The 14356-nt window shown below is 34.8% G+C and overlaps 1 protein-coding gene across 1 annotated transcript; it reads right to left on the reverse strand.

The window, feature by feature from the left end:
* Positions 1 to 3021: 3021 nt before the first annotated feature.
* Positions 3022 to 3747, reverse strand: LOC147391056 (late embryogenesis abundant protein At1g64065-like). Its single transcript, XM_086458975.1, has one exon. It carries the CDS (start codon positions 3745 to 3747, stop codon positions 3022 to 3024), a length of 726 nt encoding a protein of 241 aa, XP_086315101.1.
* Between the last annotated feature and the right edge of the window lie 10609 nt (positions 3748 to 14356).

The following is a 14356-nucleotide window of genomic DNA, read 5'->3' on the forward strand; positions in this document are numbered from 1 at the left end:
CTCCGGCAATGCTTAGTCTTTATAGTTGAATTCTACAGATGTTTTCTTACTCAGTTGTGTTTTGTTAGGTTTCTGATGTCATGCATTGTATTTATCTATCTTCAGTGTTTTGTACTGTTTATAATGAATATGTGTTTAATTTCATGATCTACTTTTCCCTTATCACTATTGCATGCATCTTTATTCTTGGCATATTCACTATTGTGCATCTCTGTCTCTGTTCACCCTGCTGTATCTCTTGTTATTTGTCGTCATTGTGTCTTGGCTTTAGGGTGGTTCGCCCTTTGTCAACAACTAACAAAAAAGGGAAGAAGGCATCGCACTTGTGAACAAATGTTTTAATGCAGGCATATATGAATCATGCAAGGAGTAAGGGGGAGATATCTACTGCCTTACATCCTATATCTAAAAATGTATCTGTCATCATTTAAGAGTCTTACTGTTTTGTATTTGTATATCTTCTGTAAGATCTTGTTGGGCTCTATATGTAATTGATTACTTTTACAAATGGTTCACAGTTGGTAGTCTAGGATTGGTTTTGTCTTATAATTGACAAAGGGGGAGATTGTTAGTACCATGTTTTGTCAATTCCAAAATTAGTCGTATACTGTCAAGTTGTAACTACTAGAAGATATTGTTCAAAATGAACGAAGAGTAATCAGCATGCATTACATCAACGACAAATCCGTAGTGTATCAAAACCAACCAAGGATAAGGGACATCTTTACCCGTGGAGCATCAGAACAAGTTATTATCGAAGCATCTTGTGAGTGTTCGAAGGTCATCCCAAAACCAGCTCTATCCCAAGGAAAACAAAAGCTATCGGCAGAAGTGAAGGATCCACCGTCAGCCACCGCCAGAACAAAATGAGAAAATATCTATCGGTGGCAGAAGCTTAAACTTGTCGGTTCCACTGACAAAATAGTCATCGGTTCCACCGATGAACAACTTGTCGGTTCCACCGATGAACAACTTGTCAGTCCCACCGACATCCACCGACATAATAAAATGGGAAAACTTCTATCGATGGCAGAAGCTTAAATTTATAGGTTCCACCGATGAACAACTTATCGGTCCCACCGAAGTCCACCGCCAGAACAAAATGGAAAAACTTCTATCGGTGGCAGAAGCATGGTTCTGTTGGTTCCACCGTTATAATGCTCATCGGTCCCACCGATGACTCTTGGAGGTTCCACCAATAGAACTACCGATAGTGTTCAATGATAACATTTTCGACCGTTATGTTTGGTCGGTACCACCGACAGGAAGCCGTTGAGTACAGTCTCTATAAAATAGAAGCTATAGGCTTCATTGGTTTTTGATCAACAACTTCTGAGTTAAGCCCAAGCAAATAAGTACATTTCAAAGGCTTAACTAAGTAAGAAGAATCGTTAGGTGAAGTCGAAACCATGCACATCAAGCCACTTCATCTGAGTTGATCAAGCTTCACTTACGTCATCCTTCAAGCAGTTACATTCTAACATTGAGCTAGGCGAGGAGCCAAAGATGAAGGAAGTAGTGAAGAACCAAAGAATAACAAACTCACCTCATTCATCATAATTGTGAGTTTGCTTGTTTTGTTTTAAGTTCAAAATACTCTTGTAATAGTTTACTTGATTTCCTCTTCAAAATCAAGCACTTAATTGAGTTGTAGACTCAAGTTGAGTGATAAAGGTTGCTGAGTTCCCGAAGTATAAAACTTAGACATTTTGAGTGGATGTGGTTCACTCAATCTTAGGGTTGCAGAATTAACCCAGAAAAAATTCTATCTGCGGTTTAAGGTGAACAAAAAACCTCAGTTTTAGTAAACACCGAAAAACCATCGATTGGGGTTCTCTTGGGAGTAGACGTAGGCACAGTTGCTGAACCACTATAAATTGCGTGTCTTGTGCTTCTCTCTAATTTCCTTATCTTCATGCAAATCTGAATGTATATCATGATTGATCATTGCTTGCATAAATCTTTTGTTTCATGAATGATTTGGTGAATGCTTCAATAGAACGAATTCATTAAAAAATTCAGTCACACTTAAGTGTTCACATTTAGAAGAATTTATAATTAGTCCTATTCACCCCCCCCCCCTTTAGGTCTATACATTGTCAAAGCCTGTAATTTCAGTCGCTTAGAAAGAACATGACCGTGACACCATGTCACGTGCCAATGGTATATCCATGTCCCATTGTTCAAGTTGTCCCAATCAATTAAACCGACTCATAAATAATACATAAATCGGGCCCATCCACCTGGCTTTGCAATAAGCTTGTCAAGGTCTGGCCTAGGCTGATACCATTCAAGGCATCTCCCAAAATCCGCACAAGTCTTCACACCTACGACCTAGCCTAGCCCAGCCCAGCCTGATTTGCACCTCTACTCCAACTCTGTTGATTTTTTTTTTTCATTCAATTCGATTACTTTTATTAGTCGTCGAATCGAAGGGAAACAATTTAATTATAATTCAATGGATGACAATATACATAAATAGAAAAATTATCATGCAAGGTCCAAAGACATACAAAGCTTACACATAATAATTGGAAATAGGCTCTTTAGTGTCTTTAATTTTAAAATACCTTGCAAAACATAAAAGAAGCCCACAAAGCAATTGATCAAAATCAAATAATATACAGGAGGAATCATGGTACAAAGAGCACACCAAACTATAATTCAATGGATGACAATATACATAAATAGAAAAATTAAGGTAAACAATTTGATTATAATTCAATAGATGACAATATACATAAATAGAAAAATTATCATACAAAGTCCAAAGACATACAGAGGTTACACATAATAATTGGAAATAGGCTCTTTAGTGCCTACAATTCTTGAATTTTAAAATACCTTGCAAAACATAAAAGAAGCCCACAAAGCAATTGATCAAAATCAAATAATATTATAGGAGGAATCATGGTACAAAGAACACACCAAACTATAAAAACACCATGGTACAAGTAGTTTATCAAACGATTAATAAAACCACCATACATATATATATAGACAAAACGTAAATAATAAACCTTAAAGTGATACTTTCCTCTTGCACTTCTGTTTCACGAGTTCCTGGCTCGTTATATTAACAGTCATGGTGCAATTCATTCTAACAACAATATGTTTCTTGATAATGTTAATTATCTTCACTCGTCCGCCTACTTTCGTATAGCTACTCATCGTCAACAGCCCTGAATTCACATCACTCTGCAAGTTTGGATCAGCCAATAACTTTACGGTGATCATTTCAACTGTTATATTCATTCGTTGTGTTCGTTGTGCCTCGGCTTGCCCCGCTGGTGTCTGAGCCTCGCCAACCACATTTCCATGGTAGAAAAGTGTAGCTGTGCTGTTCCCATGCTTGAAGGATGCCACATTTGGATTCTTCACTGAGACATCGGCCCGTACTGTTATGTTAACTGATGGATCAGGTATCATCGTCCCATTGATGAATTTAATCTGAATTATTTGCACACCATTTATCTTAATTTTTGGGTCTTTGACACGGAAAACTGTGAACACCAGTACTAAAACTACCGTGGCTTGAATTAGGATACCAGCCATGCAAAAACCAAAACATTTGGTGCATTTTCGCCTTCTTAACTTCTTCGATTCCATCACTTCGTAGCTTCCGAATCGATCAGTAGCTGTTGGAGAAGGAGAAGGTTGCCTTAAGGGTCTGATGTCATTCTTCTCTACCATGATTGGTTCTTGTGAAGATGGAGGAGAAGGTTGTGTGGTGGGGGAATGATTCATGATTGTAGAACTTTGGAGGAGGCTTTTCTTATATATTACTATATTTACTTATTTAATTTTAAAACAAAATATTCTTTTGGCTTTATTTGTCCTAAGGAGTTGACCATAACTTTTAAAAATTACAATGCAAAATATTAAAATATATTTTAATAACATAGAAGATTCTGTGTGTTACAGTTTTAAAAATTGTTGAATCGACTCGAAACTAGACTGAGTCGACTCAACTCAATTTTGATTTCAAGGTGACTCATTTCAAAGATTCAGTGGAATTAACTCATTAAGTCAACTCAGAAAATTTTCACTCAACTCATCAACTCAATCAAGTCAGCTTGAAAAACAACTGAGCTCGGGTTCTAGAAAGATCTATATTTTAAACTTTTGTAGAGAAAAAAAATTATAATTATTTATTTTAAAATAATAAATATTATTTTTAAATATTTATAAATTCAATGTATTTTAAATTTACTCATTTGTGTTAACACATGAGTTGCTGACTAACTCAATTCACATTTTCAAAATTTAAAACTATGCAATACATAAGAGAAGCCGATCCTCTGTCGCACATTATTCCTGTAGCAACCCTGTAGAACACTTTCACGGGTTGAAAGAGGTAGTTAAAAAAAAAAAATTAACATCTCAATCTCTTGTGATCATGACATTTCATTAGTAATAATAATTCATATAAAATTAGATTAATATCAATAACAAAATCATCATCAATAATAAGATATTAAATGAGTTGGTAAAGCTCACGGGGCTCCACATGTCATAATTTTTCAGAAGATTCTAGCTTTGTTAGTTGGTAAGTCTTGATACCATGATACAAGTCTTCTTCCATTCACCGCTACTTGTCATTCCAACTTTGAAACTTAACCACTTGCGTCGTGAGGTGGCCTAACCAACACACCCGACTCCTTCCCGAACTACAGGCCCAATTTTTGTTTTTCCTCCACTTTTTTCTTTTAATGAAGTGTACAAAGGGGTCGTTTTTGAGAATTAGAATCAGATATATTTTTTTAGTTCTGGTTGTTAAGTCCAATTCCAAAATAATCACGAGAATAATAAATAAATAAATAAATAAACAATTTCAAAATCATTATAAATTTTATTCCCTAAAAATACATATTATCTATAAAGTATCAATTTAATTATAATTTATTCCACTAAAAACCTTTTTTTCAAAAATTAAAATTCATCTGATTTATAAGTAATAAACTCTATGAAGAGATTACCCATTTTAAGCACCAATATTTAGTTTATATGAAAAATTGAAGACTATATAAGTTAATCTCTTAAAAAATGAACGGCTACTTAACTCCTTATAATTTAAGCCGTGAGATCTGCTTCCATACATAAGTTAACTCAAGACCTAGGTTAGTAAACTATAAATCAGGAATTAAAAATTCTCACGGAATTTTGGGATCCACCAAGGCACCAATCACATGAACTCACGTGTAGTGAATGGCATCCCTAATTTACAAAAGTACCCTTCTATGCTTGATATGTCACACAAAAAATCTTTGAGTGCTATGAGCAAAAAATCACTCATGCTATAATAAGGGAAAGAGTCGAGATATACTATGTATCTTCGTTGGACACTGCATTCAACCCTGGGCTAATGTGGTAGTGCACAGATAACCATGGATTTATTTTCTCGAGAGACAAGTTAAAAAAATTGACAATTTTCTATGCGTTGCCACATCAGCGCAGTGTTGAACACAGTGTCCAACGACATCCATCATTTTCCTAAGGAAAATTGGTACTGTGAAATAGTGTCTCTCAACCACATGAAGTTGGGTAGTTAACCTACTACAAGTTTCTTTCATAACTCCTCTCCAAAATTTTCAAAAATTCCATAAATTCTCCAAAGAAGAGTCAAGCCAATTAAATCAACAAATTAATAACCAATCCTTGATGTATCGTTGAATCACATGATATGATAATATTTTACTCCACCCTCAAAACTTTATTTTGTTCAACATTAAAATGTCAGTTTTTTTTTTTTTTTTGGGAGATTGAAGATGATGAATTTTGGTATAAAAAAAAAAAAAAAAAAAAAACCAAAATCATCACTCTCTAAATTTTCCCAAATTATTTAAGAAACTTTCCGGTATTTATCTGAACCCCCACCCCACATTGAATTAATTATGGGATCCAAACTTTATTACTCCAGTGTAGTTGCAATGTCTCAAATGATTAGACTATGATTGGGGTCCTTATTGATGATCATATGTATCATGCATGACCATAATTTGAGAACATCAAAGGTATTAGTCAAAATATAGCTGTACCGTCTGTTTCTAACACTAACTATTGCCAGGTGTCTCACTCATAAGACTATGTCCTCCACCTTTTGGTAGGATTTTCATATAAAAATTATATCTCAGTAGATCAAAACGTGTGTCACAATGCATTTTTATATGGCATTTTTAGAGATCGTGTTATTTTAATGTAAATCACATGGATCACACGGCGCAGTATCCGTTGTCTATATTTATTAATTACCTATAATATATAATAAATAATATTGGTTAAAATTATAATTTTGATTTAGACATACACCCTCAACGTTTTGGTGAATATTTCAGATACAATCTTTTTTATAAACTGATGACACACCTCCCTTGACTTCAGTCTTTTCTAATACACTAATGAAAATGGTCAAAATATATACTGTCATCTTCAATCTTTAACTAAAAATTATTGATTTTATTTTCTATAATCAGTCATTCAATCTCTTGAATAAAATTTTATCATTCTTTTTACTCCAACTTTCAAATCTCAAGAATGAGATTAGAATTTTTTTACTTTTTTTGAAAATAAGATTAGATTTTTCGGTGAGTAGAAGACTTAAATTTGGAGTAAAAGAATCAATAATTTTCTATTAAAATTTTAAGATGCGGTAGAAAATGCAGGAGCTAGTTGGTTAAGTTTTTTTTTTTTTTGATAAATAATTGGTTAAGTCTTTGGGTGATAATACCAGAGACTTGGGTATTATTAAACTTATTAAAAATAGATTTACCGATAAAAAATAAATAAATAATAAAATGCATGTGACTGAAAATTATAGAATGAAGATGAGGTTGAGTAAACTAAAATAATTTACCATAAAGGTTGAAGAGTGTGAAGTTGATTTTTTGTTTTTTTATTTGTTTTTCTAGATCAAAGAAGAATCAAGGGCTTTTGTACAAAGGTTGAAGATGGGGAGCAATTAGGTCATTTTTCATTAGTCTATAGAAGACATATATCAAGGGTTATGTCACTAGTTTGTAAATGTAGGGGTATCTCAAATATTCATCAAAATATGAAGGGGTATGCTTAAATCACCCCCACCTTGTTATAACAACATAGTCATGTTAATCTTGAGAATTTCAAGATACCTATACAAAAATAAAATTAGTAATAGATCAAAGCTGTCTCACTCCTTATTTATTATTATTTTTTTCTTAACGAGATTATTTGAACGATTTTATTCTCTTTGAACGGATTATCTATTATAGTTGGAGAGTGTAAATCCATTGCCCACCTAATCTTTAGACCATTCAACTGAAGGGCCCAACCGAACCTGACATCTCTGTTTACAACTAATGACATTAAATAGATCACTACAGGCACGTTGATCATCAAAGATGAACAAGCTGGAAGTGGATTAGTTTAAAGGAAAATTTATTAAAACATGCACGACATATCGATTATTTACAAAAAATGGTAAACTGTACATCTTATTTCTAAAAATGATAATTTACCATTTTCAAAAATAGTTTATTGTACAAAAATAGTAAAAAAAAGTCATTTCCATTTTTTCGCTCACCAAAAATATCCTTTTTGTTGGAAGGATCCTTATAGTATGAGATTAAAATGTATTTATACAATGTCAGAAGGATCCTTCTCACATGAGATCAGAAAATGATATTTTCGGTAGTATAAATCTAAAAATTATTGTTTTTTACCATTTTGATAAAATAAATATTTTTGAAAATAGAAAATTATAATTTTTCGAAATAAGATGTATACTGCTCCATTTTGGTAAATTAGTTTGTAAAGTTCTCGATTTTGGTAAATTTCCCTAGTTTAAATCTAGACATTTTGAATTGAACATGGGCCCACAAGAAGAGGATCCATGGCTATTGCAGATGCAAAAACTTGCACTACCTCGTGATCCTCGCTGATAAAGAACTATCACCCTCTTGCGCTCTTAGGTGTGATTACAACAACACTACTCTGACGCCTAAGTCAAGATTTATTATAAGTAGTATAGAGTATTTTTAGAGAGAAAATTCATACCTTTTGGTGTGTTGAACCTTCGTATTTATAGGAGTTTCCACCCTTAGATCTTCCTAGATTTTCTTCATGATTCTCGTCCGACCGATTACAGCCGTACAGGAATTTGCCTTGATTTCCACAAAAGCAGTTATACTCCATATTTTATGGGATTTGTACCGAGCTTCACACTGATGGAGCTCAGTTAAATGCAACTCGGCTTCTTTAGTAATTCGGACATTCTGTTATATTATCCTGTAATTCGGTCCTTCGGCTAAAAATTCCTCAAGGTTGCCACATGTTACTTTTTTCAAAAAATACCCTCCACAATACCCCGCCCCCTCTCGGGGTTTTGGATCTTGATCTAAGACCCTGAGATGACTTTAATCAATGTCAAACACGTGGCAATCTAGTATTGAAAGCCAGATCGGTCAATTCCCACTAATGGCATTAAATATGGCGTCCGACCACTTGAACTTCTAAGAAGGTGATTTGAATGATTTTCTCTGTAAGACGCGCTGTCGATTGCTCTATTCTATGACGCATTTATATGTCATACACACGTACAGCTTAGCCAATGGTTAGTTGCACAGGCGCGTTTGTATCATGCACATCATTTCTCGTGCCCATCAATGCGTTGCTTCGTTCATTATTGCCCCGCGTTTCAAGTATATCAAGGTCTTTCATTTCTTGCGTATCTTGAGATTTTTGAGATCTATACATACCCCATTCCCTCTCATTCTTTCTCTTTTACTTTTCACTCTCTTCTTTGCTAGCTCTTTCTCTCTTTGCTTGCTCTCGTCTTCACATACTCATTAGCTCGGTGCCAGCAAGTTTTTCTCAACTAAGTACCCAATTCCAATATCTTCTTTCGGCCACAAGTTTAGAAAATAAAACCCTACCCTTTTCCTAAAAAAATTTCATCTTCTACTTCTTCTTCTTTTGTGGCTCGGAAGACTTATTCCCCCATATGCCTTCCATTATCTGATATGAAGGATACATATGCTATCCCTGATGACGTGGGAAGATCTTTCGTGGATGATCCCTCGTTCTCTCAAAGCCTCTTCGAGAATGCCGCAATGGTGCATGGAGACAATTTAAGGCTAGCCTCTGAGTTCCTTTAAGTAGGTTAACTTGGGAGGTCCTAAAATTTTATCGAAGGGCCCCTGGCCAAATGAGCGGTAATTTTTACCGTCTAATTTATGCCATAGAGTAAATAAATGCTCAGTTGGAAAAAGGCTTCCAGCTCGGGCTCCTTGACATTAGAGCCCAATTCTCTCTTAGGAGGTGCCCTAAGAAACAGTGGTACTTCTATTTAACCAAAAAAGAAGGGAAATCGTCCTTGTTTGAGCGTCTTGACTTGGACAATGAATGGTTTTTGTTCCCGATAAAACTTATTGGTCGGTGGGAGAGCGTTTTTGGGGATGAGTTTTCCCCCACTCGTGTTAAACTCGTTCAATAGCGTCGATGAGTTTCTTTCCTTTAACCTTTTTATAATTTCTCATTCCATTCTCCAAGGTTTAATTATTGCCTTCTCATGACTGCAGGTCCGGGCAAAGATAAGAGTGTTGACGACTCAGTCATCATAACCTACATACTCTCCAACTTGGAGTTGTATTACCAGGCTACCGAGTACTTTGAGCCTGTCGATTCTCGCGCAAAGGGTGAACAAGTAAGACGATTAAACTTCGTGCATCGACTACCGACAACAAAGACATGTCCCTTCGATCGAACCGACTGGCACCCATTCTCGAGTCCAATGCCTATGACGATAAGGTGGTTAAGGTGCCGCTTTCTTCCTACCTCAAGGTAGAGGAAAATGAATAGGATGAACGGCCTCTTCTGAAGAGGCTGAAGAGGGGTACCTGTAGACCTCCCAATTTTAATCAATTTTCACTTTAATAATACCTTTTCATAACTCACTAAGGATGATGAGACTATCGTTGTTCTTCTCACCGGAGTTAATTATAATCTTACTTTTACCTTACTTGTGAGACAAGTAGGAGATCGAACCCAAGAGAAAGGAGGAATAGAGTTAAGCTAAGAAGATAAAATTCAAATTAACTAAAAGGAATTAAAATTATTTCTCTTTGTATTTTTAAACTTATAAGAAGATGTAAAATTGCTAAAAAATAAACTAAAGTAAATGAAATTAAAAGCAAGTAAACATATGAAATTAAAACACCATTGAAGGTGGATCTACCTAAAACATTTTGATGAGCAATTCTTAGTTTCTAGCCTTTTTATAACTCAATCGTAAGGGCTTGGTGTTAGCTCCTTAGATCAGAAAGTTTTGCAAATGAAATGAAATAAGGGAACATAAACAAAGTAAAATTCTTTGAAAACTTCCTACTTCCAGTTATCTAGTTTAAGCATACTTTATCTTGATCTAATTTAAGCATAAGGTAACTATATTAAGAATAAAAGTTGTAAGAAACTTAAAGAGAACTCATAAGCATTTTAAATAAAAGAAAGGCATGAAATTAGAAATAACACAAGAACTTTCTCTAGGTTTTTCTACTCTCCAATGGAGGGGAACTTAGCCTAATATCATTGCAAGAGAGGGAAGATAAGAGATGAAATAACTTTTCTTCATTTCATGGAGAAACTTACAACTTCTTCTTCTTCTACTTCTTACAAGACTATTTAGCCAAAAGAAAATAACTAGAAAATGAAAATACAAAAAATAAGATAATAGGCTAAGAGCCTTAGATTAAAGGTGTCTTGGATAAGAGAACCAAGATGGGACTCTTTATTTAGAAATGGAGGCTCTATTTATAGAGAAAAATGTGTGTAGAAGAGTCTAAAAGTAGCTTCCACTTTTCTTTGCATAAAAAGACAAAAGAGGAGAATATGAGTTAAGAATTACGACATTTCAAAGTGGGTCCAAATGCTTTTGTCTTGAGATTTTGAGTCCAAATTGTTGATTTTCTACACAAGAAATACACGTAATTAGATTTATCTTGTAAGTGAATTTATTTATATATAATTAAGCCTAATTAACATGCAACATAGTGTTTTGAGGCTTAACATGATTATTACCTTAATATGGAGAATTAGGTACAAAAATCAAGATAAATAATTGAAAAATGTGCGTATAATTGAGTGTTTGGAGACACTCATCACACCCCCAAACTTACCTTTTTCTAGTACATAGAAAATAAAACTGCCACTTTCACAGGTACCTCGACTGCATTTAGTGAATGCAGCAAGCCCTTGAACTGCTAGGTTACCCCTAGTGGACGAGTTTGACTCGTGAGGATTTACAGAAAATATACCCACAAAATTTAAAAACAACTTTGAAGTAAAAATAGTCAAAATCAAAACTTATATTGAAAAGCACAAGTCTTTTTTTTTTGTTTTGTCAATCAATTGGAAGTACTACTTGGTATAGAGTCCTAACCCTTATTTCTCTACGACAAAACTTAGACTTAAATTAACTTTTGAGCGATAGTGATTCTAACTTAGAAATTTAAGAGATTTGATTTCCTAAAATAAGTTTCAACCTTCTAACTACTCAAGAATAGCTGGAGTAACTTAGGGTTTAATTCTAAACTTAGCATCCTGTCTAGGGTAGTGAGAAGTGTGGATATTCACTTTCATACCTCTAAGGGGCTTTATCTGTGATATTCCAGTATACTCACATTTTTACACTTGATGGCTTTCACCCTACTAAAACTTTACATAAACTTTTGGATCTTTGAGGTTTTTTTTTTTGAAAGGTCTCTTTTTTTTTCTATTACTTCTCTACTCTTTTTCTAAGAAAAGTAGGCAGCCCTTTTCAAGGTACCCAGTTTAATTCAATGGTTGTTGTACAAGGTGTATACAACCCAGTTCTATTTTTCTTCTAATCAGCCAACCAATTGAACAAGGAAGTCAAAGTTCATCAAACCTAGTTTTTCATTAAATTCTAGGTAGAAAGAAGGTAACAAACTCTCTTAATACAATCTAGACTCTTGGTAACCTTATTAGAAGTGACTATAAACCAAAAGATAAGTTTACTCTAATTTTTGTCTAAGAGAAACACAAATGGGAACTCCAGATCATAGCTTCTGATGAAAGACTGATTTAAATATTTTTAACCAAGTGCTGAAAGATACAAGCTACAATTTTGAGCAAAATACAACAAAGTCATCAACTATTTTTTTTTTTTTTGAAATGAAAGAAGAAAATAATAAGTGGAAATCCAACCCATACACCCCCAAACTTAAACATTATATTGTCATCAATATTTCAACACATACATGCAAAGGTAAAATTGAAATTGACAAAATGAAATGAAGTGGATTAAATAGCACCTGAAAAAGACCTTACAGTCCTGTTGATATTTAACACAATGTCTCCTGAAATGTGTGGGTTGCCTCCCAGAAGTGTTAAGTTTAATGTCTTTAGCTAGACGAAAACAAAATTAATTTTAATAGACGAGGTCATCGAGGAGAAGAATTTCCTCATGTAGAACATACTCGAGAAAAGGTTTGAGACGTTGGCCATTCACTTTGAAAGTGGATCCATCCTAAGGATTAAGGACTTTAACAGCACCATGGGGGTAGACTGTTTGGATAATATATGGGCCAGTCCATCGAGACTTAAGTTTTCCGGAAAAAAGGTGGAGTCTATTATCATACAACAAAACTCTTTGATTAGGAATGAAATTCTTCCTAAGAATATGCCTATCGTGAAAGAATTTGGTACGTTCTTTGTACCTTTTAGCACAATCATACGAGTCATTTCTAATCTCTTCTAACTCGTTTAGTTGTAACTTTCGTTTCTTACTGACTTTTTCAAAATCTAAGTTGAGGCGTTTGATTCCCTAATATGCACGATGCTCGAGTTCTATAGGGAGATGACAGGCCTTACCAAAAACTAACCGGTAAGGAGACATCCCTATGGGTGTCTTGAATGCGGTCCTATAGGCCTAGAGTAAATCACTTAATCTCAAAGATCAATCTTTCCTTGAAGAATTGACTATCTTTTCTAAGATAGTCTTTATTTCCCTGTTAGAAATCTCCACTTGCCCACTTGTTTGCGGGTGGTAAAGTGTGGCAACCTTATGCGTTATGAGGTATTTTTTCATCAATGCAGCAAAGATTTTGTTGCAAAAATGCGAGCCACCATCATTTATGATAGCTCGCGGAGTACCAAATCTTGAAAAAATCGTTTCCTTGATGAATTTTATCACAACCTTGTGATCATTAGTTCTACATGCCACAGCTTCGACCCATTTTGACACATAGTCAACGGCAACTAGGATGTATTGGTAACCTTGGGAGATAGGAAAGGGTTCCATGAAGTCTATACCCCACTCGTCAAAAATTTCAATGATCAGGATAGGATTTTGAGGCATTTCATTTCTCTTAGAGATTTTTCCTAATCTCTGACATCTATCACAAGATTTGCAAAACTCGTGGGCATCACGAAAAATACTAGACTAGAAAAAATCGCATTGTAAGATTTTTATAACAGTCTTCTTACCACTGAAGTGCCCTCCGCAGGCATGATTATGACAAAACTCTAGGATATTGACTTGCTCACAGGTTGGAATACAACATCTAATGATTTGATCGGGACAATACTTAAATAAGTATGGCTCATCCCAGAAATACCATTTTGTTTTTGACAGAAGATGGAGTTTCTCTTGACTAGTCATTTCAATTGGGAATTGACCTGTAACTAGGTAGTTGACAATGTCCACATATTATGGAACGTTGGCTTGAGAAATTTGCATAAGTTGCTCATCGGGAAAGGATTCAGAGATGGGTAAGGACTCCTCGAATGACTTGTTAACTATCTTAGACAAGTGATCAGCTACGAAATTTTCTATACCTTTCTTGTCTCGGATCTCGAGATCAAACTCTTGCAGAACTAGAATCCAACGGATTAACCTTGCTTTAGCATCTTTCTTTGATAAAAGGTACTTCAATGCTGTGTGGTCTGTGTAGATCACGACTTTAGATCCTATGAGGTAGGGGCGGAATTTTTCAACGGCATAGACCACTGCTAGCATTTCCTTATCTGTTGTAGAGTAGTTAAGCTGAGTATCGTTAAGGGTTTTACTAGCATATTGGATAATATGAGGTTGTTTTTCGATTCGTTGACCCAAAACAGCGCCTATTACATAATCCGAAGCATCACACATAACTTCGAATGAAATGCTCCAATTTTGAGGTTGAATAATAGGTGCCAAGGTTAACTCGGATTTGAGTTTGTTGAACGTAGAGAGACATGACTCTTAAAAGTCAAAAAGAACATCCTTTCCCAATAGCTCACATAAAGGCTTCGAGATTTTCCCAAAATCTTTAATGAATCTACGATAAAAACCCGCATGGCCTAGGAATGACCTAATTTCTTT

The sequence above is a fragment of the Akebia trifoliata genome, chromosome 11 (genome assembly GCF_017979445.1).
Source record: "Akebia trifoliata isolate Shusen 1 chromosome 11, ASM1797944v1, whole genome shotgun sequence".
NCBI classification, from domain to species: domain Eukaryota; kingdom Viridiplantae; phylum Streptophyta; class Magnoliopsida; order Ranunculales; family Lardizabalaceae; genus Akebia; species Akebia trifoliata.